Raw genomic sequence first — 26,155 nt, 5'->3', positions numbered from 1 at the left:
TACAAAATTAATAGTAAATTAGTGATTAATTCCTCGTCTTCAATTTTATTATTTTATCAATTTTTTTACTTTTAGAAGAAAAATTAATTGTAATTAATAAGACAGGCCTCGCATCCTTCATATCCAGGCGAGTGGCGTTCATACCTTGTTCAATATCTATGTCGGCTTGTGAGTTGGACCCAAAAGACGCACTCAAGTGGTTCCAGGCTTCTTTGGCGGTTTCAAAGCGTCTAATCTGAGCAAAGGTATCTGAAGTACATGAGAGTTGAATGATGTGCAACGCATTTGCATTTTTTTTCTTCCATATTCTTGGTCTGCCTTCCACTGGCGGAGGTTCACTTTCCACAACGTCCCATAGACCTGTTCCCATGAGATAGTTCCTCATCAGAACACTCCAGTTTTCGTAGTTATCTTGTGTGAGTGCTTCACCAACTATTCGGTGGGATCCAGCTGCCGCCATTGCTTCACAATCTGATGAGAACCGGCCTTTAGTTTGAGAGGTGAGGAAGCTAAGGAGAGGAGCTACTTCTACTACTGCTACTCTCTCTCTCTCTCTCTCGTATTATTTGGATGACCAAGCTAAGGAGAAACGTTATTTGGTAAGCTTAGTTAATTATAATGTGAATTCACAATATGAAGAAACCAAGACTGTCCTAGAAAAGGTATTTTTTCAACAAAAATTTAATTGTTGTAAAGTGTTCTTTTATTTTATAATCTCTAACTGGGACGGTTTATGTAGTCCACATCTTTTCAATTTCTATTTGGATTTTTGTGAGAGTTTCAACTATTACAAAATTTAAAAGGAATTAAAAAATATATAAAAATATATTTCTCTAACAAAAAATTTAAAGCCCGATCCAAAACAGATGAAGCCCAAGATTTATACAACCCACACATCTGCCCTCGACTAACAAACTCATACTTGCCAATGAGCTCGTAGCTCATATGGCATGTCTCTTTCTCCCCACCTCAAAGCTTCAAAGGTCTGAATTTGAATTCTCTAAAGTTTGAATTTCACTTAAGAGAGTAAAGTGTAATCTCTCATAATTTATTTCATAGGTAGGACCAAGAATAAATATGAGAGAGAAACTATTCAAGAGTAGAAAATCACACTTTATCCTCTAAAGTACAAATTTAAAATTTAGAAAATCCAAATTCGGTAGGTCTAGAGTTCAAATCCTAGAGAATACAACTGAGAAAAAAATGTGATAAAATGTGTGAGGAGTGTGTGGGTGTGTTGTGTATCTAGGATTTGGAGTTGTCTAATCTATTAGGGTACCTAAGATTGAGGGTTGTCCAATCCACTGACCCAAAAAAAAAAAAAAACTCATACTTTAAATATGAGTTCATAATAACCCAACGACGCCTAAATAAAAGGGAAACAGATAACTACTCGATAAGATAGAAAGGGAAGTTATAAAGGTGCCCCAGGTCACCATTCCAAATGTATAAATACCCCTTCCATCTCAGGTATTTTTCAACTCCAATTTATTAAAAATCTGTCTAAAATTTTTGCTGATTTAAGTATCGGAATCTCTTACAAGTACCACCCTACTTTTATCAAGACGTCGGATGGTGGCACCTTTATACCAGAACGTCGGACTCAACCTTAAAAGGAACTTGGACCTCACGTTGAGACTCAAATAACAGTTTCAGGTAACCTCGAAACATTGGCGCTGTTGTCGAAAACCTGGTAATTGACACCGTATGATGGGAGACAACATCCTAAAAGACGAACACACGACTTCTGATTCAAAGGCCTTTGAAGAAGAGCAACACAACAACGATCACGCAATCGTTATACCTCCCTGACCTGACAAAGGGAAAGGTGTTGCTGGAGATACTCATCCTACAAATCAAAGAGGACAAAGAATAAGCTCAGAAGGCATTATGTGAACTACTGCACGAGATATAAAGGGTTATACCTACAAAAACAACAAAATGAAACTATGTCACTACAAAAATTTGCGAACTACAAGTTGGGTATAATAGCAGAAAATTCAAATAAACAACTCCAAGAAGTCGGATCATTCTCATGAGGTCGAGAATGGATCCAAATCTACCAATCCCTTTCAAAGCAACCATAGGGATAAAAAAATGTAACCTATTCCACTAGAATTCAAAATGACATCATTATCTAGGTGAGAATGGCACCATTTAAGGGCAAACTAAAGCACATTCAAAATCAATAATGAAACTCAGAATTTATAGCAACAACAAAGTCAACAACAAATGTTCATAAATGATAAACAATGAAAACTACTACTACAACAACAATGGCAGCAAGCGTATTTTCCAAAAAGCAAGAAAACCTCTATAAATAGTGACAAGAAGTCATTTTCGAAGAGACTATTTTCCATAAAAGACATCAAGACAATATTATCAAAAACATCACCCAGCAAGAAGCATCATTCAACCATGGTAGTAACAAAACTAAAAAGAAAGAAAAACCAACCTTAATGATGAACATAAGGCAAAGAGAATGTGCGCAACAACAATACAAACGGATGATCCCAAACGTCTCAAGAAACATAAAAGAAGACTCGAAACAGGATTCCAAGATGGAGAAATATCGAAAGAAGACTTGATTAATGAAAATAGAGTCACAATAAAGAAGAAAGAAGTTTCGAGAGAGATGAAGCAAATTCTCAGAAGTTGAAAAAATGAAAAAGAAGAAAGAAAAAGAGGATTGTGTTTATATAGCCACTAGGGGTAAAAAAATAATTTTATCCCTCATTTAATGACATGCACGGTTACTAAGGTAACCAAAAAGATGTATGAATGGTTACGAAAAGATGTAGTTCAGATTTGAATCACCTCAAGTACCTGACTTGTCCATCATGGCAGGACATACAATCCGACTTGTCTGAGTAAAAGCTACAAGAAATCAAGAACGACTTAGAAGTGCTTGAGCCCAACTTGAAGAAGCTCGGCCTCAAGTAGGAGCACTGTTCATACCCTAGCCCAAAACTTAAAGCCAGATCTAAAATAGATGAAGCCTAAGATCTATAAAATCAATATTGTAAACCCCACTAAAATCGGTAAATAATTAGTCAATAAATCGAATTTTAAATAGGAATATTAGAAATGCGAAACTAATATCAAAATAGGATAGATCTCGTCAAAACGAGAATTTTGACACCAATTTCAAAAAATTTGACCCAAAATTGGGTCGAACGGGCTGAACCAGTTGAATGGGACCCGAACCGGGCCCGTGGGCCCAACCAACTCACTATATATAATGAGCTGAAGCTCATTTCATTCCATTCAGCATGCAGAACACGCTGGGCAGCAACCTAAATGGGAAGAACATGTTGAAGATTCCAAAACCCTTGATTTCATTCAAATCCACATAACTTCTCGCTTCGAGTTCCGATCGTCGCATCATTTATGGCTACGCATTTGCGGCGTTGAGCTCTACAAAGCCCAAAACATTGAAAGGTAAGGAAGCCACGTTTTCTTCCTCAATTTTCCTATTTTCATCTCTGAATTTATTGGGCTTTGGTGTTGAGATTTTGTATAATTTGGTGTTTTAGGCTCAAGTTAGCTTCCGGGACTTATGGGCTCAAGCTATTGAGCATATGGGTATGGTAAGGACACCCTAACCCTAGCTCAATCTTGTATTTACTATGGAAAAACTGAAATTGGAACATGTATATGTATTAGGTGTAGATTAAGTGGGTGTATATGCATTGGAATTGAATTGGGAGTATTTGGAAGCTTGTGGGTGATTGGAGCCAAGACTTGGATTGGTTTCTCAAGCTTGTGAGGGGCTGTGTTTGTGACTGTGTGGCTCCCTTGGTCCAAGCGCGGTGATCGGCCAATGTATGGTTTAAATTTTGCACGTTTAATATTTACGGTGTTGTGAAAACTTAGGTTAGATGAACCATAGGATAAGTTGAATTGTTTGTTGTATTTAATGATTAGCCTTGTAATGTTATTGGAATAGATTTGTTGGTGGATATATATTGGAATTATGAGGTGTGAAAGTTATTTATGGTATGCTCTTGATTTAATGTTAGAGTTGGGTTGATTTTAAGATTATTCGATATTAAAAAGGTTGAGAAGAGTTTGATAAATGGTTTGGTCAGGACCCGGAAAGGGTAAACGTGAGATATTATAAGGGAGTGATGTGAAAGCTAAATGAATACATGTTTCTATGGTTATAAAGAACGAATGTAAGGAAATGATGATGGAAAATGTGAAAGGGAAGTTGTTAATAAAAGGAGTTAACATGCCATGGCTTGATGAATGATTAAATAATGATTATGACTATGAAATGGCTTATGAATAATGATATCTGAGATACGAGTTTCCTTGGGTAAAAACCGTGGCTCGCCACCACGTGGTCCAGGTTGAATCTCGATACTCTGTTGACCCTACGTCGTAAGGGTGACCGGGCATGTATAATTTCCCGGGTATAGATAGCCCCCTTTGAGTGATTTATATGATGATTGAATGTGAACTCTATGCATAGACTCTTGGGGATGCGCGATGAGGGACAGTCTAAGGTTTTCGGACTTGTCGAGTTGGCTGGATAATCGACAGATGGGCCCCATCAGCCATAGGACAGGCATGCATCATATGCATTTGTTTGTTTTGATTGCTATGCATTTTCTGGGTTTTCCTAATTGATTTATATCACCTGCTACCTGTTATACTTGCTATTTGTACTATCTGCTCATTACTTGTGCCTGAACTTGTTTGGTTGCTTATTTTTGTTGCATTGTGGATAATGGAGGGATGGAGGAAAAGGAGAAATGGTTTGGTATTAGATTAGGATTGAAATTGAGTAAGTTAGGTAGATTTAGAATACCTACCCCTGTTTATGGCTTCTGTTTAGTAATTAAGTTGGATAATTGTATAACGGAGTTCTAGGATTGCCTATGGCATTCTCAGAACCTTAATTATTATGCGCGTGGCACTTTTACCATGCTGAGAACCTCCGGTTCTCATTTCATATTGTATTGTTGTTTTTCAGATGCAGGTCGAGAGGCTTCTCGCTAGGCGTCTGGACCCTGGGAAGCGAAGTCCTTGGGCGTATTTTGGGTTTTCTGTTTATATATATGTACATATGTGTTTAGCTACTCTCCAAGTAACTTGTGTATGCTGCTCCTCATATATGTTGAGGGAGAGATAGGAGCTTATTTTGATATTTTGATGTATTTTGGGATGCTTATGTATGTATATATGTATATAAATATATCCTCCGGCCAGCCTTGGCTTCGCAGGCTGAGTCAGGAACTAGTTATGCTGTTTCCTTGGCTTTCTTTTATTCTTTTGCTTATCTTTATCATGTTCCTATTAGGTTTCTTAGCACGCATGCAAGTAATCCTTTCCTCGAGCGTTGCGCTTTTCATTTTGCGATTTTTGTTTACCCATTTGTTTCAAGGCTCCTAGTATACTATTTCTTTCATAACTATATGTATATTTTTACTGTTTAGAAGTTCGTAATACCTTACTAACTCAGTCTTATGACTTAAGCATAAGATTTAGTACAGTAGGGTGTTACAAATACAACTGACCTCGTCTACCCAACCTTTTGGCAGGACGGTTAACAAACTCATATTCAAAATATGAGTTCTTAACAACCCAACAACCCCTAGATAAAAAGGGAAAAGATAACTACTCGATAAGATAGGAAGAGAAGTTACAAAGGTGGCCCCTAAGTCATCATTCCAACTGTTTAAATACCTCCTCCATCTCAGGTATTTTTTAACTCTAATTTACTAAAAAATTGCCTAAAATATTTGCTGACTTAAGTATCGGAGTCTCTTATAGGTACCACCCCCACCTTCACCAAGATGTTGGATGGTGGCACCACTACACCAAAGACGGAGGATAGCGCCCAAAATTTCCGGCCGTTAATCCAGCCACCGCAACTAACAGAGATACCAACCATTGTCACTCTGCCGCTGCAACTTTTGCTTGAATAGCGGCAACTACATGAAGAATCGCCGGTAATCAAGATCTTTATCCTAATTAACTCGGTTATTCAATCAAGATCTTTGAAACCCCTGCTCTGATCCATCCTCCATGGTGTGCAAGAAATCCCTAAGATCTGCTCTACCTTTCGCGTCTGTGTGGTTGTGGAGTAGCGCGGTTGCCATCCGTCCTTATCTCCCCGGTGTCGACCGTTCACCTCTCCTCCACAGTCCGTGAAGTCCCTGCTTCCCCCTCCATGGTGTGCGAAATCCCTAATCTCTTCTCCACTTACTTTCATCACATTCTTTGATGAACAGGCATCATGTTGTGGCCTATATTTGGGATTTTTTCAATTATTACTTGTGAACACAATAAACATTGCTGATAATAAAATTAATTGAAACATGTAGTTAGCAGTATATTGAAAGTGGCATTCCATTCCATTCTGAAGGTTGTGGTAGGCTTAGAGAAGGGGGGTTGAATCTATGCCTTCCTTTTTAGTTGCCGTTATTACCCTTTTAAAATAACTTTGCAATTCTGATTCTGTTCGAACTCAGCAGCGGAAATTTATGAGACAATTTATTTTTGTCTCATGAATATCAGAAAACAGAACACAGCAGAGAAGAGAAAAGCTAACACCAGCCCAAAAGGAAATGAGTTTGAGTAAGGTTTAGAAACTCCCTTTGATTTTTGTCATTTGCTTTTATGTTGCTCCCCCTGGATTTATGCTTTCCTCTTTGTTTCTGTTTTACATTATACTTAAAGAGAGCACAATAAAGAGCTACACACATTTATCTTGTCTAAGGGATATCACACAAACAACACTACATAATCAGCCCAACATCAAGCTAAAATCAGTAGCAAAAAAAAAATTCAACATGTGATTTCAAGTTTTAATGCAGCAATCAGACAAAGATCTCAAAACAAATACTAGTAGCTTGCAGCAATGCCAAAAAAATCATAGGACACATTTACCAACTAGCATCCTATTGCTATTACTCCCCCTTTTGTCATCAAGGGCGGATAATATGCAAGACCAATAAAAACAGCACCTTATAAAGTCATCAGACAAATTTCTGAACAACATCCTTGACAACATTCAGCAGGGCAGATTTCTGGCCAGTAGAGATGGAAGTACCCTCGGTGGAAGGAGGTGGATATTCCTCAGGGATAAAGTCATCATCATCATCATCCAATACCACTCTCTCTGAACGAGTGAGTCCCTTTTGCTGTTTCACTGAACCACCCCCTTTTAGATATGAATGTCGCTTAACCTGAGGACACAGACAATAATGCCAACACAACAGACTAATGTATATACATGCTTATCTAGAATTCTTTGGTTACACAAAAGTCTAATAATCCATACAAGCACATATTGTAAACTATGGCAGCATGTAACAAACAATTCACCAGCACAACATAAAGTTCAAATGACTTAAAGTCATCCAAGTTTAGTTCACAAACAAGTCAGCCAAGTTCAGTTCACAAACAAGTCAAACAGGTTTTATTTCATAAGCACAAGTCAATTAACAAACACAAGACTAATCAAAACTAATATCCAATAATCTCAGTAAGTCTTATGTCTTATCAAGCCTCATATATGCATTTTTCTGCCCTTTTGTTATCAATGTGGGAGAAATAAAACAAAACAGAACCTGCAAAATAGAATTCTCAAACAAGACATTAGCACAATTAAAACAGAAGTTGCAGTTTTTTTTTTTTTTAAATTGAAATGATGATAATGAGAAATGTTAAAAGACATGCACAATACATGAATAGGTTTGCAATTGCAGCAAGTTAAGAGTGTTCTTGGAAAAAGAAAGTTCAGAACCCTATTCCAAAAAAGTTCAGAGCCCAGAAGATAAAATTCAGGGTGATGGTTCTTCTTCTGCCCAGAATTTTCTCATCCGAACTTATGAGACAAAGACTTCAACAAACACATTAGAAATTTTCAAACAATGAATCATAACTCAAAATTCCTAAACAAGTCCTAAGCATGCAGAATCTATCCTTAACTAATGGTTTTGTGAAAATATCTGCTAGTTGCTCCTCTGATTTAACAAATTGAATACTAATATCCCCCTTTTGGACATGTTCTCTTATTGAGTGAAATTTCACTTCAATATGCTTAGTCCTAGAGTGCAAAACTGGATTTTTAGAAATATTAATGGCACTCATATTATCACACAGCAGGGGAATATTTTCAGCATTTAATTTGTAATCAGCAAGCTGCGTTTTTAACCATAAGAGCTGAGAACAACAAGAGGAAGCAGCTATATACTCAGCCTCGGCAGTGGAAAGTGCCACTGTTGGTTGCTTCTTACTTGACCATACATTCAATGACTTCCCAAGGAAGCAACATAAACCAGAAGTGCTCCTTCTATCAACTCTATCACCAGCAAAATCTGCATCACAATAACCAACTGCAGAAAAATCATCAATCTTAGGATACCAAAGACCAAAATTGGATGTGCCATGAACATATCTAATGATCCTTTTAACTGCAGATAGATGTGACTCTTTAGGTTTGGATTGGAACCTAGAACACAATCCAACACTTTGCACAATATCGGGTCTAGAGGAAGTTAAGTACATTAGAGAACCAATCATTCCTCTATACCTAGTCTCATCAACATCTTTCTCAGTTTCTCCCTTATCTAATTTAGAACTAGGATGCATGGGAGTTCCCATGGGTTTGGCATTTTCCATACCAAATTTCTTAACTAATTCCTTGGCATACTTTTCTTGATGAATGAAAATACCTTTTTCAGTTTGTTTGATTTGCAGCCCAAGGAAGAAATTAAGTTCACCCATCATACTCATGTCAAATTCACTTGTCATGAGTTTTCCAAATTCAGAACAAAGGGATTCATTTGCTGATCTAAAAATAATGTCATCAACATATATTTGGACTAGAATAAAAGAATCATTAGAGTTCTTGATGAATAGAGTTGTGTCAGTGGTGCCTCTTTGAAAACCATTTTTCAAAAGAAAAGAGCTAAGTCTCTCATACCAAGCTCTAGGGGCTTGTCTTAAACCATAGAGAGCTTTAGATAATTTGAAAACATGATCAAAATGCTCTTTATTTTCAAAACCAGGAGGCTGCTCCACATACACTTCTCTATCTATCACTCCATTCAAAAATGCACATTTCACATCCATTTGGTATAATTTAAAACCACAAAATGCAGCATAAGCTAAGAGAAGTCTTATGGCTTCCATTCAGGCAACAGGGGCAACGGATTCATCAAAGTCTATTCCTTCTTCTTGGTCATATCCTTGAGCCACTAGCCTTGCCTTATTTCTTGCAATGCTACCATCTTCTCCCAACTTGTTCCGAAAAATCCATTTGGTGTCGGTCACTTTCTTTCCACTTGGTTCTTTTCAAACTCAAGAAGCTCATCCTTCATAGCTTTAACCGAAGAGGGGTCACTGAGTGATTCCTTGACGTTTTGAGGCTTTATGTGTGAAAGAAGGGCAATGTTTGATCCTTCATTTGCCTTTCTAGTGGAGGACCTTGTTTGCACTCCATGAGAGACGTCCCCAATGACAAATTCCTCAGGATAATTCTTCAAGAATCTCCATTCACGAGGTCTGGTGGACTTGGAGGCAGATTCATTCACCAAGGGATTCTGAACGCTGCTGACTGTAGGATTTCCTTCAGATTCATGAGACAAAATGGAATTGTCTCTTGAATTCTCAGCATTAGCAGTTTCTGGTTCAGCTTGTCCAGAACTCTCTTTTTCTTGATTTTGAGCAGCTTCACCTTCCTTTTGAGCTTGATTTCCTGCATCACATTCTTCCAAAAAGCTTTGTACCAAATTAGTATCACAAAATGTAACATGTATGGACTCCTCAATAATCCTAGCATCTTGATGATAAACCCTATATGCTTTACTAGTTGTGGAATATCCTACAAACAAGCACTCATAAGCCTTTGGATCAAATTTTCCCAAATTTTCTTTGTTATTTAAAACAAAACATTTGCATCCAAATATGTGCAAGTAATCTAAGTTTGGTGGGTAGCCTTTCCAAAGTTCATAAGAGGTTTTCTTCAAAAATTTCCTTATGATTGTTCTATTTAAAATGTGGCAAGCTGTGTTAACCGCTTCAGCCCAAAGGAATTTTGGAACATTACTCTCACAAAGCATGGCTCTTGTCATCTCTTGTATGCTTCTATTTCTTCTTTCCACAACACCATTTTGTTGTGGTGTTCTTGGAAAAGAGAAGTTGTGAGATATTCCAAATTCCTCACAAAAAGATTCAAACAAATTATTTTCAAATTCAGTTCCATGATCGCTTCTTATAGAAGAGATTTTCAAATCCTTTTCATTTTGAATTTTCTTGCAAAAAGGTTCAAAGGCCGAAAAGGCTTCATTTTTGTGTGCAAGAAATAAAACCCAACCAAACCTAGTGTAGTCATCCACAATTACTAAACCATAATGTTTACCACCTAGGCTTTGAGTTCTTGTCGGACCAAATAAATCAATGTGTAGCAACTCAAGTGGTCTTTTAGTAGAGATGTCTTCCTTTGGTTTAAAAGAACTTTTTGTTTGTTTTCCTATTTGGCAAGCATCACAAGTGATGTCTTTGTCAAACTTTATCAAAGGAAGACCTCTTACTAACTCTTTCTTTACAAGTTTGTTTATTTGGAACATACTTGCATGGCCCAATCTCTTGTGCCATAACCACTTTTCAGATTCTTTAGAGTGAAGACAAGCTACATTTTGATCCTTCAGTTCATCAAGAGTAAGTCCATACATATTATTGAAACGCTTTGCAACAAACATTACTTCATTTGTCTTTTCATTAACAACACAACATTCAAGCTTTTTGAAAACAACCAAATATCCTAAATCACACAGCTGACTTATACTCAAAAGATTGTGCTTTAAACCACAAACCAAAAGCACATCATCAATGAAAGTAGATTGATCATTACCTACTTTTCCAACAGCAATGATTTTACCTTTACCATCATCTCCAAATGTCACAAAACCTCCATCATACTTATTTAGTTTGATGAAGTAGGTTGACCTTCCAGTCATGTGCCTTGAACATCCACTATCCATGTACCACATGTCCTTTTTGTTCTTGGATGCTAGGCAAATCTGCATGATGAGTTTCAAGTAGCCTTAGGTATCCAAATTAATTTGGATCCTTTGAAGTTAATCCATCTTGGTTGCCCAAGTGCATTGAAATCACAAACAACATTGTATACTTTGTTTCCTACAACTCTCTTTTCAATGAAGCATTGTGCATATGAGTGACCAAATTTCTTGCAATTTGCACAACGATTTTCTGGTGTGTGTTGCTGAAACTGATGTGAGTTATATTGCTTGAAATGATTAAAGTTTTGAAATTTTCTGATTTTTGGAGGAGATGTATTTCTTTTGACAAACTGATTTTTATTAAAGTTATTCCTCTTTGCAAAAGCATTTTCACCAGAATTTTTTTGAACATTTTTGCCTTTCGAAAATGAGGTTTTGTTATAAAAATATGGTTTCTTGAAAGCAGCCTCATTTTTCGAAATGTAACCCAAACCTGGTCGGTTTGAACTCAGACCAGTTCTTGGTGAATGCTTAGCTTCATTTGTGTATTCTTCATCAGATTTTTCTTCACATGTTGAAACATATCCGATACCTGATTTGTTTGGTATGGATTTTGTATTTGATGAAGAGGCCACAAATTTTATAGAGGAAGTGTTAGAAATTACATCTTCCTTGGCTATATAGCCTAAACCAGATTTTTCAAACAATGGTCTTTGACTTGCAAGTAATTTATCCAAGTTGCTAGAACCTTGAGCAAATTTTGCTAAGTCATCATTCAACCTTTTAATCATATCATTTAATTTTTTATTTTTAGCAATTAACTCATGAGAAGGATCCACAATGTGCTTTCCTTTTAATTTTTCAAGTTCAGATTTTAGAAATCTGTTTTCTTCAATGATGTCCAAAGCACATTCAGTTTCCTTCACTTTTTCTTTTAAAAATTCATTTTCAGCTCTTAACACATCTCTTTCAGATCTGCACTCGTTGTATTTATCAAGCAGTTTTGATGTGTTTAAGGTGAGATCATCAATAATAGCATGCAAGTCCTCAACGGTCAAATCATAATAGTTTACCTCATCAAGATTGTTGTTTCCAGCCATGAAGCAGTCTTTGTCATCTCCTTCAGATTCTTCTTCTTCATTTGAGTCATTCTCAAGATCCTCCCAAGCTGCCATGAGTACTCTTTTTCTTTCTTTCTTGCCTTTGTCCTCCTTCTTGAGCTTTGGACAGTTTAGCTTAAAGTGTCCAGCCTCCTTGCAATGATGGCACGTCACCTTGCTCAAGTCTATCTTGTGCTCCTTTGAACTTGAACCCTTATATTTGCTCTTGTCCTTCATCATCCTTCTAAATTTCCTAGCAAAAAACAAAAGCTCATCATCTGAAATACCATCACTATACTTACTCTCTTTTGGTTCTATTTGTGACTTGAGGGCTATTCCCTTTTTCTTTGAGTCTGTGTTTGTGTGTGTGGCTTCATAGGCAAGGAGTTTTCCTCTCAGCTCATCATAAGTTATGGGACTTATGTTGTTGCTCTCGGTTAGGACAGTGGCAGTGTTTTCCCATTCTTTTGTGAGGCTTCTAAGGAGTTTTCTCACCAAGGTTTGTTCTGCATAGTTTGTACCCATAGCATCAAGGTTGTTGATTATGATTGAGAATCTCTCAAACGCTTCATCAATGCTTTCTCCATCCTTCATGCTAAACATCTCGTACTCTTTTCGCAGCATATCAATCCTCATTTCTTTTACTTGTTTGGTGCCTTCGTGTGTAACCTAGAGTTTTTCCCAGATTTCTTTGGCTGTCTTGCATCTAGACACCTTCCGGTACTCTTCAAAGCTGATAGCACAGTGAAGAAGGTTGATTGCTTTAGCGTTCAGCTCTATCTTCTTCTTGCCATCTTCATTCCATTCAGCTTCTTCTTTTGGAGTCACCACTCCATCAGTACTTGTTTTTGTTGGGATCTTGGGACCACTCACAACGATCTTCCATATATTATAGTCAATGGATTGGATGAAGATCCTTATCCTTTCTTTCCAGTAGGAATAGTTCTTCCCGTTGAAGAAAGGTGGCCGGTTGTTTGACTGGCCTTCAGTGAGGGTGTAAGCAAATGTGGTTGTGCCCAAGTTGTTCGCCATTGGATCTTTGCTCCAAGCGGTTAAGCTTGATTCTTGAGACCTTAGCTCCTGATACCAATTGAAGGTTATGGTAGGCTTAGAGAAGGGGGTTGAATCTATGCCTTCCTTTTTAGTTGCCGTTATTACCCTTTTAAAATAACTTTGCAATTCTGATTCTGTTCGAACTCAGCAGCGGAAATTTATGAGACAATTTATTTTTGTCTCATGAATATCAGAAAACAGAACACAGCAGAGAAGAGAAAAGCTAACACCAGCAAGTATCTTGGTTCGGTTGTCTTGTGCTATGCAACCTACATCCAGTCTCCTCCACAACTATGGAAGAATTTCACTATAGTTAACAGTATTACATACACCAATTTCACAGGATTGACCCAATCCTTTCACACTCAAGTTCTAACCTAACTTGACATTGGCTATGCTAATACCTAACTATTCACTCTTAGTGCTAACCCAACTAAGAAAGGGATACCTCACAAGTACAAGATACAAGACATAAACACACCTAAAGAAATCTGAAAATAACTCTAGGCTTTTCTCTCAAGTGTATCACTCAGCCTTTTTCCACTCATGGCTTTTACTTGAGCTTTCTCACAATGCCTTTTCTCTCAAGAAATTACAGAAAGATAAACATAGAAAAGTACATTACAATCTGTAAAACATGAAGGAGATTGACTTCATCAGCAGCCTCTTTGCTATGTGCAAAACCAGATTCACAAACCTCAGCTTGAGTTCTTCAGTATTGGGCGAATGCTTCTTTGAAAGAAAGCATTATCCAAGTAGATGAACTTCCTAACAGAACACTGTTCTCACACTCTGGTTTTCTCTCCTTGGTTTCTGAATGAACAGCAAACCTCTTTTTATCTCTTGCATGTGGCTGAGTTCTTCTTTCAAGGTCAACACCTTGAGCCATGAGCTTCGACAACCCACTGTCTCACTTTTTCCCATTAAACCTCACAATGGAAACTTTGCCTCTGACTTACTCATTTTGACCGAAAGCCACAAAGCAGTAACAATAGAAATCTTCTTATGGTCAACTTGATCTTAGCCATAGAAATGCAACTTGGTCCCCAAGAATCTCTTGTGACCGTGTATTTGTAGCAGTGAAGAACAGAGATCAACTTTACCTTGAATGCCATTTTCGGATAGTGCAGAGAGTTGGGAAGAAGGGATGAAGATCTTCCTATAACGTATTTTAATTTAAAGGTTTAACCTCTCCTCGATGTTCTATCTCTGATCTTTCTACTTTTTTCTTAAACCTTTAGTTCGTTCTTCTCTATTGCTCCTTCGTTCTTGTTTTTACTTTTGATCACTTATAAAGTTTGAATCCTATTTTTCTCAAAATTTGGCTATATCTTCGTGGTTCAGATTATGATTTCAGATTATTTTGATTCAGTTTTTGTCTATATCTAGTTGGGGTTAATTGTGGCTTTTTAGAGTTAGGGATTTGAATTTACATTTACTTGGATTTATTGTGTGCTTTGTAATTTCTTTTTGTCAATCATATTCTCATTAATGGATTACTAAAGTGAAGACTCTGTCTTCAAATCAATACTACACCTATGATTTAGATATTATGTATGCCTTTGGTAGTGTGAGTAATTTTATGTAATTTCAATGATCACTTTACACTAGGTTTCTAACCTTCTTCTGCTAGTGTTTGCCTTTATTTACTGTTGGTAATTCATAAATGTGGTTTAGTGAGCTAGGTGTCAAGTAGGCAAAAGTGAAACTGTGTCCTTTTTTTTTCTCTTATTAACTTGTTATTCAGTTTTTACTTTTTGGTTTTGGATCTTAAGTATGTTGATTACTTCTTTATAACTTATTCTGGACACTCTATAGGTTTTTCTTGATTATGTTGTTCTTGATCTTCTCTGCTGAACTGATTAAATTTGCAGGCGAGAAAAGGATAAAGATACTTAAAAAGCGTTTAGGTTTTTCTTGATTATGTTGTTCTTGATGCCGTGTGATAGATTATACTATAGGTTAAAGTATCTTTTGATTAGGTGTTCATATTATTTAAATTCTTGTTGCTTTATTTATGTATAGTGATTAGGAAACTTAGGCCACATTCTTGAAGATTGATAAAAGAACCTTATAGCTTTTAGTTCAATTTAACTCATGCTGCACATTTCACATTCTTATAACCCTGGTGGAGTACTCACCTTTGGAGATGGCTATGTCGAGGTATACGATGAGTTAATTAGACACCTATTGTATTGCGTGTATTTACTCAGGGGTGTTTAATATCTATACTCTCTTTAAACAAATTAATAGATTAATTAGCAAATGAAGGGAGCTCTTGTTCTGTTTTCAAGTTCTTGCAACCACTCAAGTTTAGGTGGGTCAAAGTTGGTTTCAGGGTACTGCTGATGCTGTAAGGCAGTTCCACTGGCTATTTGAGGTGCTAAGCTACTTCGTGTATTAATCCTAACACATATAGTCTAATTGCTTGCTTGTTGAGAGAGAATATAAAAATTTATGCTATATATGTTGTTCTGTTGACATATGATAGACAAAGTGTTGTTAGTTCCATTTTTTAATTAATGACAATGTTTATTTGTTGTAGGATCCAAGAGCAAGGAACATTGAGGATGTATTGATTTTTTCCGAGGATCACCTGTACAAAATGAACTACATGGATTTGATTCAAGTAAGTCATCATCACCATTATTGTATCTAAGATTTCAACTCCTAATTCAGTTTGCATTTTAAAGAATTAAAATGACTTCATATTCTTTCTACACTTCAGGTTCACCGAGAAAGCAAAGCTGATATCACACTTTCTTGACTTCCAGTTGATGAAAGGTAGGTTTCCTCTCCAATACATTTGCTTTCTATAAAGGTACACTGCTTCCACTCAATCCAATTGTAGAAGAGAGTGAATTGGCTAAGGGTTTGAAAAAAGAATGAATACAAAAGTTATTTCTCATAATATGAAAACTTACCTTAAGTTAAAGATCTTTATTTGCTACTATATAAGGAATTAGGTAATCAAGTATTGTAATTAGCCTGCACAAGTTTACACCCAAGTAGAATCATAAAATACCAGTATCCTTTTATGGAAGATCACTGATTCTCCCCCTTTTTTTGGTTTGTTCTCAAGTGCCTAAACTTTTAAAGTCTCATTTTTGTAGTAAACTAATAGGTTAACATACCACTGGGCCATATTTTATTTTATCAAGATAATGACACTTAGCTTTTGTTGCTGCCCATGCAGTTTAATCAACTGTGTGATTTTCTTTTTGTCATGTCTATTCAAAATTCTTTCCCCCTTAAATATTATATTAAAATTCTACCGTGTGTTCATGTAGCCGTGTCTCAGATTTTGGTCTAATGAAGACAGACAATAAAGGAAGGGTGATTTCATTCAGTGAGAAGCCTAAAGGAGAAGACCTGAAAGCAATGGTAAAAAGCACAACTCATGCTTGTTAATATCAAGTTTTAGGATATTGGTTCCCTGCTAATGCTGCTACATAATTTAGCAAGTAGATACGATATTCTTGGAACTTTCATGAGAAGAGGCTGAAAAGAAACCATACCTTGCTTCCATGGGAGTGTATGTGTTCAAGAAGGACTTACTTCTTAATCTACTTGCTTCCATGGGGGTGTATGTGTTCAAGAAGGACTTACTTCTTAATCTACTAAGGTACTGCTAATTTTAACTTATATCTTGTAATGTGAAGTTCAATAATGACATATAACATGACAATAAATTGCTTGTTTCAAAGACAACATGCTAATAAATTTAAAAAAAAAAATTATTTCATTCAGATGGCTCTTTCCAACTGCAAATGACTTTGGATCAGAAGTAATTCATGCTTGTGCTAGTGAGTGTTGCATTAAGGTATGTCTGAAAATTCATTATTGCTTATGGTTTCACTATTAGTAATAAAGTATTATGCGCATGGTTCCCCTGCTTCTCCATCTATGTACCATGAACCTAATTGAATTATCTCCAAATAAAATACTCGTAATCTAATCATAGAAAATAACGAATGCATACCAAAACCAACCGTGAACCTAACTTTTGAGTAACTATGATTAGACAACTCTTCATTGGACAGAGCCAAAATGTGCATGTCTCTATTCTAATGTTACAAATCCGTAAAGCAATAACTTATATCTTTGCAAGTTTTTCTCTTCAATGCCTATTGGGAGGATATAAGGACAATCAGGTCATTCTTTGAGGCAAATTTAGCTCTCACCGAACATGTAAGTGTCATGTTTATCATAATCTAGCAGCAAGTTTACAATTATGTTTTTGTTTCTTACCAAAAATACTTCATTTCCTAATTTCCATTGATTAGGATTTAACGTCAGTCAAGTTACGTTTGTAAATTCATCCATCCAGGTTTTGTTTTTACGAAGCAGGAAAACCAATGTATACATCAAGGAGAAACTTACCACCATCGAATATTGACAATAGCAAGGTTAGTACAGAAAAAAATAATACTAACTTGGTAGTATTTTATAATTAAGTATCAAAAGTCATATATATTACTGGTTTAAGTGTGTGTTCGATTGTTTAATTAGACTAAAACATTGTTATTTATCCTTATACAAATTGTTAACTCAATAGTATTGCATGGATGAATTCTGTGGAAGGACAGATTGAAAAATAGAATCCTAGAATTTGACTTATTTTGGTTTGAAGCAAACATTTTTTGAATTTGACTATGCAATTCTTAGCAAGGGATTTACTATGTTGATATTTTTATAAATATCGTATTTTCTTTTTCAGTTAATTTTATTATTTTTGCCACAAGTTTAGATTCAATAGATGAAAAACATTAAGATTTATAGTATTAAAAATTCCAAAAAATGGTCGCAAATAATCCAATTCTTTTTTTAATTTGTATTAAAATTAGCAGTGGTTTTATAATCGATGCAAATAATCCTAAATTAAAAAACACAATAACATTGCAGCGGTTCGTAACCGCCGGTAAAAAAATGGACCAAATCCTAATACTTGTATATGGCGACGGTTTTAAACCGCCGCTAAATTAGTAACCGGCCTTTGATTTTACGGTGGTTTAAAACCACCGCTAATCATGAAAAAAACCGCCGCAATGTAGCGCCTCTCTTGTATGGTGCACCTTTACACCAGAACGTCGAACTCAACCTCAAAAGGAGCTTGAAGCTCACGTTCAAACCTAAATAACAATTTCAGATAACCTCCAAAATAATATTATAGATAAAAATTCACATTTGATAACATCAATCAAGAGAAAAATTGAAAATATCCATTTTCTTTAATTTCTGGTTTCGTAACTGGTTAGATCAATAGTATTTATTACCAATACCACCAAGAATAATGTATTCCATTATATTATATATAGCTTTTAAGTTTACAGATTTTTTATTCTTATATTGTCTTCTACCATATATATCAATACTTCTTTTTTATGGCAGAATAGAAGATATTATCGCACTACAAAAAATTACCGAAATGGCATCGATTTGGGTAGTCGCTAAAACCATGGTCGCTAAACTTTATTGACCGATTTTAGCGACCGATTTGTTAACAAGGCCACCAACCCCTCACTAAAGAGTATCAGTCGCTAAATCAGTCGCTAACAAAATTGGTTGCTGAGTAAATCGGTCGCTAAAATAGCGACCAACTTTTCAGTCGCTAATTTGCTACCAGTGTTTCAGTCTCTAATTCCATCACTAAGTGTGGACCTATATTTTAGCAACCAAGCATTTTAGTCTATCATAATTTTTTAATTATCATTTTTACTAAATTTTTACATTTATGCCATCAAATATTGAAAATCCATCAACAAAAAACCTACACTTTAACACATAAAAGTAAATAACACTTAAACAATAACCAAAATATCATAACACACTTAAACAATAACCAAAATAACTCATCAATTTAATATCATAGACAACAGTAATAAGTATGCAACACTCTCATATTACTAATTACATCCTTTAAAGTCTATTAACTAACTAGCATAACAACTACTAATCACTCTTCAGACGTACGTTCACCATCTTCATCCTCTCCTATATTTGTTTCTCCACCTTCTATTTGAGAAATTGGAATTTTAAAATTAATATTTTTCATCATTTCTTGAAGCATACGGTTAGTGAGTTCAAGTCCTCTTTTTGTCTTTTCCAACCTAGTTTTCAAGTCAACATTCTCTTCTTGTATTTTCTTCATTATTTCTTCATGTTCTGACATTCACAACCAATCAGATGACTGAGATCTGGAGCCACGATAACTAGGTCTTTTGTCAATTGCAGTGAATTCTATTCCAAGTCCATAAATTCTTCCCTTTTTAACTCTAGCTATTTCACACCACACATCCATCTCATTTGGTGCATTACTTCTTTCTTCAGATGCTTTTTACGTAGCCTGTTCTATAGCATTCTTAAATTTATCAGGCCATGCATGCAGAAAATTAAAGTATATGTTAAGTGCTTCTTTGAAAACTAAAAACAAAGCATGTTAAGTAACAATTACAAAACTCAAAGACTCAGTAAACTTGGTAAACTATTATCAATGGTCCAATCCATAGCTTTCTACATAAAAATCTCAAGTCAAGTCCAGAGTTACTCTTTGAAAATATTATCAATGGTCCCTAAAAGAAAGTAAATTTGGTTGAAAGTCCTTACAGTTGGGCACCTTGGTCCTTGGTCAGATAATAATCATTTCTTTATCTAATACGTAGGTTATATGTTGTCTAAGTCTACTAAAGATCACTGACGTACAGTTAGTCACAAGAATAATAAACCCAAAAATATTTTTAACCTTGTTTAATTTTATGTCAGCAGAAACAAAGCAAGCATTTCACATTAGCATAATATTATTCTTAATTATTGCAGCTTGCTTGGTTTCATATATCTTTAGCTTAGGTCATTACCAACCAACATTGTGGCATAAATTGATATATAGACTGCTTCAATGGTAACGCTTAGTAAGAAAAATAATTTGATGAAAAATAAAAGAACAACCCTATGAGCTGAAACACTAGCCCTAATGCAATATTAAAATAATACATGAAGAGGGAGAGATATATATTTTGATTAAGATGGACTCACCTCAACATGCTTTGATTTCTTATCCACCCATGTCTCATCCTTATGTTTGTGGGTCTTCGCAAACAATTCTAACTGTGTTGGAGTCCTCTTTAATGAATTTTTCTATGAAACATATAAATTAAAAAACCTATGAGTATCAACTACCAATTGAAGTGTATAAAATTATAACATAAAAGATCTAAGTCTTTCTATAACATCACCATATTAGCTTTGTGTTGGGTAACGGAAATTGAGCCAGCAGTATGAAGAGCCGCTCCAAATCCGCTGCAATCAGATGCTCGATTTAATTTGCCTTGCGCGTTCTTTTGTTGAAACCCAGCATCAGTATTCCAATAAGCACAGAGAGCATCCCACACAACCTCTCCTATCCATTGAGGTTTGACACGACTCGCACGAGCTTTTCCCAACAAATTTTTTAGTAAAGCCGCACCTCGCTTCTTAAAATTTTTTCGAGCCCAATGAAGATCTGGAGGAAAAAACTGACGTTTGCTCTAGATAATTAACACAAGTAAGAGTAGTTATAAGTTTATATATATTAAAATTTTCAAACTTAGAACTAATTCTGAATCTACCAAAGATTAAATATTTCTCTAAAACCTACTTCAAACCTTTCCCACCAAAATTTCCTAGTAGCATCTGGTATTTTTCCAACGAAAGGGGAAGTCTCTAGTTTTTATGTGTAGGATGAATGATCTTTAATCCCATAAAATCATGGTACCAAAAGCAAGAAGAAGACGTTTCAAAAGAATAAGAAAAGATGAAAGTAAGATGTATGAAAAGAGCGAACCATATGTATTCAGCAATGATCTTCTGGGTGCCGGTGCCGGATTCAGAGATGAGATCTGAGAGCAAAGACATGGTTGCTAAGAGTGTGAAAGAAGCAAGAGTCAGTCAAAGACCAAAAAGATGAAGAGAGTAAACTCTAACTCTGGTATGATCCAACACCAACACCAACACCAAAAAGCAATTAAGAACGAAATCTAGATATTAGAACAGACCTTCTGTTGGTAGATTTCCCTCATAGCTGTAAGTGGGATCTATGTATATTCTATATCTACAGTGATGATTTGATATGTAATTGCAGCTATAACCTGTAAATGATATAAAATATATTTAGTCCTCTACATTTTTCATTAGAAAGCCCAATTTACTAAAACCTGAAATCAAAACAACTCTTGCAACAAGAGAAAAATCCCCTTAATGTACTGTAACATAGTTCACACTTCACACACATCCTTCAATATTTCAAAAACAACCAATTAATAATGAATTTTAATTTATACTGGCTCACATTACATTACATATAATCTTTCTTTCAAGAAAAAAAATGAAACTGCATATCAAGCAGATTACAGAACAAAAATCCCATAAATTCACCAGCACCAAAATAAAATAACCGAGCTAAAGGAATTAGAAGAAAGCAATTACCTTTGCAAAATTGGAACAGTAAGAGGGAAAAAGCTTCAAGAAGGTTCCACGATCCATGCCCGGAAACCTAAACAAAAAAAAACCTAAAAACATATCTGATTTGAGAGAAAGAGCGTTTTTATTTATCTCTTTGAAACATATATAATTTGCTTCTTCCCCCATAAGCTGTCCTCAATGCAAATGACGAAAAGCGATAATTAGAAAAAGAATTCAAAAAGTGAGAGAGAGAGAGAGAGAGAGAGAGAGAGAGAGAGAGAGAGAGAGAGAGAGAGAGGGGGGTCAACTAAAATTGAAATTGGCCACTTGAAATTATACGATGAAAAACAAAGAAATTTTTGCTCATGTTCGAACTTAGTATCTGCTAATGCCCTATGAGGAGTGTAAACTGCAACTTGAAACGTCCAAGCAACAAGAAATTTTACCATCAAGACTTTTTTATTTTGTTATGTAGTAGAAATTAATTGAATAGATAGATTAATACAATCTAAATATTATAAACAGAAAAGATATTGTAAAATATTGAAGAATGAAAATTTATAGAATATTATGACAGAGTATAACTCGGTTGTTAACTAGCAAGGGTACCTGATAGAATTGAAGCGATGTTCTTCTGCTCCGAGCTAAGCCGTTGAAGATATATGTGGATTTAGGAATTAGGATTACGATCTCCCTCTAGAGACTCACCAAGTGCCAAGAAAAATACTCTTCGATTACCTTTGCAAAATAACCGAGCTAAAGGAATTAGAAGAAAGCGATTACCTTTGCAAAATTGGAACAGTAAGACGGAAGAAGCTTCGAGAAGGTTCCAGATCCGTGCCTGGAAACCTATTCGGAAGACCTTTACGATGGTATTAGCGAGAGAGAGAGAGAGGTTCGTATGATCAGATCAGAGAACGAAGAAAACAAAAACAGATAAAAAAAAAACCTGAAAACAGATCTGAGAGAAAGAGCGTTTTTATTTACCTCTTTGAAACAGATCTGATTTGCTTCTTCCTCCGTGAGCTGGCTTCTGATTTCTTATGGAGGCGGGAGGTGAGGCGGCCGTTTCGGTGGGAGGAAGAAAACGACGAGGAGATGGCGCCGCGACCGGAGAAGACGACGCCGACGGGACCTCAGGAGACGGCGGCGAGAGGTGTACAGAAGACGGCGGCGAGAGGCGCGGAGAAGACGGCGGCGAAAAAGACGACAACGCGAGCAGAAGATTGGAGGGGATGAGAATGGTGTGGGTGGCTTAGGGTTAGGTTGGGTAATTTAGATAATATCTTTTTTTTTTACTTAGCAACCGCTTTTCTGACTAATTAATTTATAAAATTGGTCGCTAATTTAAAAATTAGCGACCGATTTAGTGACCATAACTTTAGCGACTGAATTAGTAACCAACCACGTTATTCTATTTACCTATAAATTGGTTGCAAAATCGGTTGCTAAATTAAAAAATAGCGACCGATTTTGTGACCAAGAGTCCCAAGGACATTCCTTCTTTTGTTTTGGTTGCTAATTCGGTCGCTAAATTAAAAGATAGCGATCGATTTTAGCGACCGTTTATATTCTAGTTGTATAAAACTAGTCGGTCGCTAATTCGGTGGCTATTAGTGACCGATTATGTTAGTCACTAAAATCAATCGCCAAATTAACAATTAGCAAGCGATTTAGCGACTGAATTAGCGACCAAACAATTGTTCACCCTATTTCACTATCAGTTGCAAAATCGGTCGCTAAAATAAAAAATAGCGACCGCTTTTGTGATCAACAATTCTAAAGACATTATTTCTGTTTTGGTTGCTAAATCGGTCGCTAAATAAAAAAATAACGACCGATTTTAGTGACCGATTTTATTTTAGTTTTATTTAAAACTTATCGATTGCTATTAGCGACTAATATTGATTTGATCCTGAAAATTCTGTATCGGTCGCTATTCTGATACTTTCTTGTAGTGTCGTCTCGACTAATTTATATTTATTATTTTATACATATCTAATAAAATTATTATATGAGAGATAAATGCGAGAGAGAAAAAAAAGATATGAGAAAAAAAAATCAAATTATAGTCCGTACATCAATTTTTAAGAATAAAAGAATATCTCTTTTTTTCTTTTGGACTATTTTTCACAACTGACGATATGTGTTGTTGGCTTGTAAGTAAGAAAAATATCCACAATTATAAAGTTATTTTCATACTCAAAAATCAAAACTACAATCAAACTCTCAGAACTTAACTTCGTAGAGTGTTATTGCATAATAAATATATCTTTTTTCCCGTAATATGGCTACAAATAACTCTTAATAAAATTAAAGATGTAGTTGTAATATGTGTGTGTAGGAAACTTGGATTAACTAATGCAAGGAAGTATATAATAGTTTATTTTGTAAAAGTTGTAAAAGCAATATAACAGATATGATTGATAAATCAAATTAAAAGTGATTTTAATAAGAATAAATATTAATAATTATATTTAATAAATAATTTTTAAAATTTAAATATAAAACTAAACATAAAAAGGAGGTGCTACATATCTAATGCTTTAGTCTAAGCAAGATATTCATGATTTGTCATCAATTTGAGGAAAATTAAATCCAATTTATATCAATCTATAAATTCTGTTTCGATTAGGCTTGATTCTTTTTTTATTTTTGTTGACCAATTAGGCTTGATTTTTTTTGTAATTAAACATAACACAGAGAAAAAATATCTAAAAAAAAAAGTAGTACTCTTCTCTAATAATAATGTCTAAATTATTCGAGACAGTAATCACTTTAGGTACATCTGCTTATTTAAAGCAGCAGTCTTAGCCATTAAATCAGTCACTCTATTTGCTGTGTGCTGGATGGACACTAAAGTAGCTGTCCAATTACGTTGGAGCATCTTTTTGATTTTGTCAAGCAGATCAGAGTTATTCCTAATCATGTTGGTTGTGCCTCGTGAAACAAGAAGAAACGCATCAAGATTATCAGTTTCATATATGACATCTTTACACTCGCAATCCCAAGCCATAACAAGCCCTCTCCAAATAGCATGAAGCTCACAACAGAGAACACTAGAAAGAGGTATACTGACAGAACAACCTTTTATCCAAATTCCCATGTTGTCTCTAATAATACATCAAAAACCAACTAATTGCTCATTTTCAAAAACGCTTACATCGCAGTTCACTTTACAGACATTCATTGGAGATGGTTCTCAGTTATATTGCAAAGAGGAAGGAATAATATGTTTTTGAGTGGTAACAACATTAGAGAAATCTCAAGCAGCATATTTAACTAAGTAAACAATTTTCTCCTTACTCCATGGATCATCTTGATGGAAGATTTCATTGTTCTTATCCCTCCGAATTCACCAAAAGGCCGCTGCAAAGAGAAACTCATTTTTGTTGAGGTTAGAACGAATCCAAGACACAAAATCCAAATTAGAGTCCTCAGTGGTCATTCCCAAGTTTAAGCTAATCCAAATCTGACGAATTTTTTGGCAAGTCCTAAAGTAATTGTTAATATCCTCTAGAGCAAGATAACATCTCTAACAAAAATCAGAAGTAGGAAGACCTCTTTGAAACCGGTAACTAGCTGTGGGAACTCCGTTGTTGAGGCAAAGTCAGAGTAGACACTTTATCTTTTTTGGTATTCTCAAGTGCCAAAGCCAAAGCCAATTTTCATTATCATTCCAGCCAAATTTCTTCTTCAATAGCCATTCATACCCACTTTTAGTCAAGTAGGTGAAAGTATTTGAGTTTGTCCAAAACCAACCTGTTTTATGTCTTGCCTGCTTGATAGGATCAAAGAGCATCAAATCAAGTTTAACTTCTTTCGGAATCATTGTACAAAAAATATCCCACCGCCAATGTCCATGGTGCCAGGCATCTTCTAGCTTCAAGTGAGAATCAGAAATGTGTACAAAAGGAACCAAAGGAGCTAGCATTTCACATGGTCGCCAAGCATGATACCAAAAGGATTGAGACATCCTGCTTGTATACTAATCAAAACCATCACGAAATTTTTCTATTGTCTTATAAATCGCTCGCCAAGTGCTTGAAACATTATTAGAAAAATTGGGTGAAAAACAAGAACTCCCAGTTAAATATTTTGCCAACATAATTCTTACCCAAAGCTTATCTTTATTATGTGGTAATTGCCAAACAAGCTTTTCTAATAAAGCAAAATTTACACATTGGATATCTCTAATTTCCAAGCATCCATATTTTTTTGAAGTGACAATTTTGCTCCACTTGACCAAATTTAAGCAACGCTCTCCCACCTTTTTCTTCCACAAGAATTGTCTAAGCACAGAATCAATCTTTTGACGGGTCGAAGTAGGAAAAAGAGTCACTTGCATTTGATAAATAAAAAGAGAAGAAGCAACAAATTTAATTAAGTAAAGGCTACCTGCTCTGTTAAGGAGCCGACCTTTCCAACTAGCCAACCCGATTAGGCTTGATTTGATTATATTTAAATATAATTTGGCTAGATATATTTGATTAAATAGGTTTTGTATTTATTTGGTTTTCAAATTTTTATACAAAGTTATGATTCATTAATTAGAAATTAAAAATAACTTTTAACTCTTTAAAACTT

General features: G+C 35.4%; 1 protein-coding gene, 2 long non-coding RNA genes and 1 pseudogene across 3 annotated transcripts in view; 1 reads left to right on the top strand and 3 right to left on the bottom strand.

Annotated features, from left to right (window-relative positions):
- Positions 1-684, bottom strand: part of LOC107639929 — a 5,719-nt gene extending 5,035 nt beyond the window's left edge. The window contains exon 1 of the mRNA XM_016343490.2: positions 145-684. Within this exon, the coding sequence (XP_016198976.1) occupies positions 145-460 (316 nt within the window). The 5' untranslated portion in view covers positions 461-684. The remainder of the gene's footprint in view (positions 1-144) is intronic.
- Positions 15,230-18,118, top strand: LOC107639928 (annotated as a pseudogene).
- LOC110262719 lies at positions 19,252-20,449 on the bottom strand. The gene is made up of 3 exons (XR_002347710.1): positions 20,365-20,449; positions 20,165-20,236; positions 19,252-19,493 (listed from the first exon to the last, which is right to left on the bottom strand). It is a non-coding gene; the product is annotated as an uncharacterized LOC110262719 (long non-coding RNA).
- Positions 22,035-22,794, bottom strand: LOC107639927. The gene is made up of 2 exons (XR_002362248.1): positions 22,556-22,794; positions 22,035-22,306 (listed from the first exon to the last, which is right to left on the bottom strand). It is a non-coding gene; the product is annotated as an uncharacterized LOC107639927 (long non-coding RNA).

Source organism: Arachis ipaensis, chromosome B05 (assembly GCF_000816755.2).
Source record: "Arachis ipaensis cultivar K30076 chromosome B05, Araip1.1, whole genome shotgun sequence".
In the NCBI taxonomy this organism is placed as follows: Eukaryota; Viridiplantae; Streptophyta; class Magnoliopsida; order Fabales; family Fabaceae; genus Arachis; species Arachis ipaensis.
Note: the sequence above shows the minus strand (reverse complement) of the source record. Positions and strands in the feature narration are given on the sequence as shown.